The 3,742-nt window shown below is 45.1% G+C and overlaps 1 protein-coding gene across 1 annotated transcript; it reads right to left on the minus strand.

Annotated features, from left to right (window-relative positions):
• Window positions 1-872: 872 nt before the first annotated feature.
• LOC122584380 lies at window positions 873-3,414 on the minus strand. The gene is made up of 3 exons (XM_043756564.1): window positions 1,932-3,414; window positions 1,611-1,800; window positions 873-1,470 (listed from the first exon to the last, which is right to left on the minus strand). Exons 1-3 carry the CDS (start codon window positions 3,412-3,414, stop codon window positions 873-875), a joined length of 2,271 nt encoding a protein of 756 aa, XP_043612499.1.
• Window positions 3,415-3,742: the final 328 nt, after the last annotated feature.

The raw sequence follows: 3,742 nt of genomic DNA on the forward strand, positions 1-3,742 counted from the left end.
AATAGAGCCCATTATCACTCTTCCTATCGAATTGTTGCTCCATACCATCCAAATTCTCATTACCAAAGTTTTCTGGTCGAGTGGCTTGTACTTGAGCCGCAATGATTTGATCGCGAATGTTTGGTCCTACCGTGAGGCTCATAACCCTAGCACGTCTTGGTTTAACTCGTTCCTTCCGGCTCAAGGCATCGGCTACCACATTGGCCTTACCCGGATGATAACGGATGTCACAATCATAGTCACTAAGGAGTTCAAGCCAACGTCTTTGTCTCATGTTCAATTCACTTTGATTAAAAATGTGTTGTAGGCTTTTGTGATCGGTATAAATCACGCACTTGGTGCCATAGAGATAATGCCTCCAACACTTCAAAGCAAATACTACCGCTCCCAATTCTAAGTCGTGTGTCGGATAGTTCTTCTCGTGCACCTTCAATTGGCGGGAGGCGTATGCAATAACTTTGCCCCTTTGCATAAGGACACAACCCAATCCTTGCCCCGAAGCATCACAATATACTACAAAATCTTCAACTCCATCGGGAAGGGTTAGAATGGGTGCTTCACACAACATGTTCTTAAGAGTTTGGAAGGCTTGTTCTTGTCTATTGCCCCATTCGAATTTCCGTTCTTTTGAGTCAAGAGTGTAAGAGGTTGTGCAATGCGGGAGAAATTTTCGATAAATCTTCTATAGTAACCCGCCAATCCAAGGAATTGACGGATTTCGGAAGGTGTTTCGGGTCTCCTCCAATTCTTAACCGCTTCGATCTTACTTGGGTCAACGTGAATACCGTCTTTGCTTACCATGTGACCAAGGAAGTGAACCTTCTCCAACCAAAACTCACACTTGGAGAATTTAGCATACAATTTCTCCTTTCTTAACAACTCGAGTACTTCTCGCAAGTGTTCGGCATGTTCTTCCTTCGTTTTAGAATAAACAAGTATGTCGTCAATAAAGACAATGACGGACTTGTCCAAGAAAGGGCGACACACCCGTTCATCAAATCCATGAATACTGCTGGTGCATTGGTCAACCCGAAAGGCATAACGGTGAATTCAAAGTGCCCATACCGAGTTCGGAAAGCCGTTTTATGAATGTCATCATCATGAACCCGGAGTTGATGATAACCCGAGCGGAGATCGATTTTGGAAAAGTGCTTGGCACCTTGAAGTCGGTCAAAAAGGTCATCGATTCGAGGAAGAGGATATCGATTCTTCACCGTAAGCTTATTCAACTCCCGATAGTCTATACACATTCTAAACGACCCGTCTTTCTTCTTGACAAAGAGAATGGGAGCACCCCAAGGAGATTGACTAGGACGGATGAAACCTTTCTCTTGAAGTTCCTTAAGTTGAGCTTCGAGTTCTTGCATTTCAGTGAGGGCAAGTCTATAAGGAGCTTTTGCCACGGGTGCGGCTCCCGGAATAAGATTGATACGAAAGTCAAGTTCACGAGATGGGGTAATCCCGGTAATTCTTCCGGAAAAACATCAGAGAATTCACAAACAATAGGAACAGTCTTCAATTCTACCTTTGAGATGGTAGCACTAAAGACTTTAGAATTTAGAGAATCGGAAGTTTCACCTTGAACTCTAAGAATTTTACCGCTAGACAACGGTATTTTAACAACCCTCTCCCCACAATCAATAGTTGCATTTACCGCCGTTAACCAATCCATTCCCACAATAACGTCAAAGCTACCGATTTCAAAAGGCATAAGGTCGATGTAGAATTCGATGTCGTTTAGAGTCAAAATACAATCACGAAGTATTTGACTAAGTTTTGCTAAGGTGCCATTTACCGTTTCTATATCGAGTACATAGTTTAGGGCACACGGATGCACATCAATCAAAGGATAAAGCGAGAGGACACAAAACTATAATCGGCTCCGGAATCAAATAAAACCGTTGCATAATGACCATTAAGAAGAAAGGTACCTGCAACAACATTGGGATCATTACGGGCCTCATTTGCATTGACCGCAAAGGCTCGGCCACGGGGTTGCACTTGGTGACCTTGTTGTCCCCGGTTTTGGTTAGGCCCGGCAATTTGTAGTTGATTGGGGTGAACGGCCACTTGAACTTGTTGTCCCACCCATTGAGGACAATTGTTACGGTAATGATTTGGGCTACCGCACACATAACATTCGCCTCTTCTTTGATTGCCTTGAGGAGGAAGAGCTTGAATAGGAGCTACATTGAGCGGACCCGTACCCACCCTTGGTGCCCTACATTCTTTCGCCATATGCCCCAAACGGTTACAATTAAAGCATGCCCCACATTGAACATTGGCGGGGTGGTGTCTATTGCATCTTCCACAATGTGGGTGGGGCCCCACATAAGGCTTCTTCACCGGCTCCACCGCCGCCATCACCCTACCCCGATTAGCATTCTTGGAGTCAAACCTCCCCATCTTCCTTGGACCACTTGTTTCCCCAACCTCCTTTCTTTTTGATGATGACGATGATGATTTACTCAAAACTCCACTTCTTAACAAGTCTTCGGTAACACTACCGGCACGGTTAATAGCCTCGACCATGGAAGTAGGCATGACCGGATTGATGAGAGAACGGACTTGTGGAGTCAAACCCAAAACAAACTTCTCAATGGCCCGAGACTCGGTGCTCACTAGGTGAGGAACAAGGGTAGACAACTCTTGGAATCGTCTAACATAGCCCTTGTAGTCGGCCCCGTCCATTTTGAGATGGACAAACTCGATGGTCAAGTTTTGGAGCTCATAAGGTGGGCAAAATTTCTCTTTCACTTTGTTCTTGAAGTCGGCCCATTCCAAATTGTGGGCCCGACCCAAGGCCTTCTCTTGGTTCCACCAACTTAAAGCATCCTCCTTGAACATACCGGAGGCATAATAAATTCGGTCATCATAAGTACAATGACTCCTTTCAATCACCGCTTCAATCCTCTCAAACCATTTTATACATTCCACGGGCCCACCCAACCCATCAAACTCCGGTGCCCCACAATTCTTGAAATCTTTGAATTGACAACCTTGGCGGTACACTCCGTGTTGGTTATACCTAGCCCTATAGTTATCCGCTCTTTCGAGTTCTTCTTCTTCTTCTTCTACTACAACATGAGGTTGAGCACCCTCATCATTCACATTTTCCGGGTTTCCAACATTTTGATGCTCATTAGGTTGTACCCCATTGTTCCCATCAAGAGTTGCTTGGACTTGGGCAACAATAGTCGGCATGATATTGGTGACCGTTTGAGCAATCACATCCGCCAAGTTAGGCCTGGGAGCCTCACCACGACCCCTACCTCGGCCCCTACCTCGTCCTCCACCACGACCTCTACCACCCCGGCCCCTACCTCTACCTCCTTGCACTTCCGGTTGAGCTTCCGGTTGAGGTTCTTCCGAGTTAGCCCTATAGTTAGTTCCAGCTCTTCTTGGTCTTACCATTTCTATAAAACAAGCAAGGCGTTGACCCGAAAGTTAGTCTCAATACTCACATGTTAGTCACACAAGTTGTCAATGCCCTCAAGTCGACATAACATACACATTTCATACCATTAAGCTAAGGCAAAAGCGATAGATTTCTAGGGAGAAATTATTACTTACCATACTGAGCTCACTACAATCATTTATCATACAATCCTATAATCTAGCACGGATGGTTCAAAGTATAATCCGAATCCAATATGCTTTCTAGTTACTGATCGAGTTTGTGTACAGGGTGTACCGGCGGCTAACCCTCCACTCAATCAACTTCCCAAAAGCATATCGATTC

Source organism: Erigeron canadensis, unplaced genomic scaffold, assembly GCF_010389155.1.
Source record: "Erigeron canadensis isolate Cc75 unplaced genomic scaffold, C_canadensis_v1 Conyza_canadensis_unscaffolded:241, whole genome shotgun sequence".
Lineage (NCBI taxonomy): Eukaryota > Viridiplantae > Streptophyta > Magnoliopsida > Asterales > Asteraceae > Erigeron > Erigeron canadensis.

Coding starts and splice junctions, on each gene's coding strand:
- LOC122584380 (XM_043756564.1), bottom strand. CDS start 3,414: ATGGTAAGACCAAGAAGAGCTGGAACTAACTATAGGGCTAACTCGGAA. Junction 1,801..1,931: donor TGATCCCAATGTTGTTGCAG/GTACCTTTCTTC, acceptor TACTCGATATAG/AAACGGTAAATGGCACCTTA. Junction 1,471..1,610: donor GAGAGGGTTGTTAAAATACC/GTTGTCTAGCGG, acceptor TTTTTCCGGAAG/AATTACCGGGATTACCCCAT.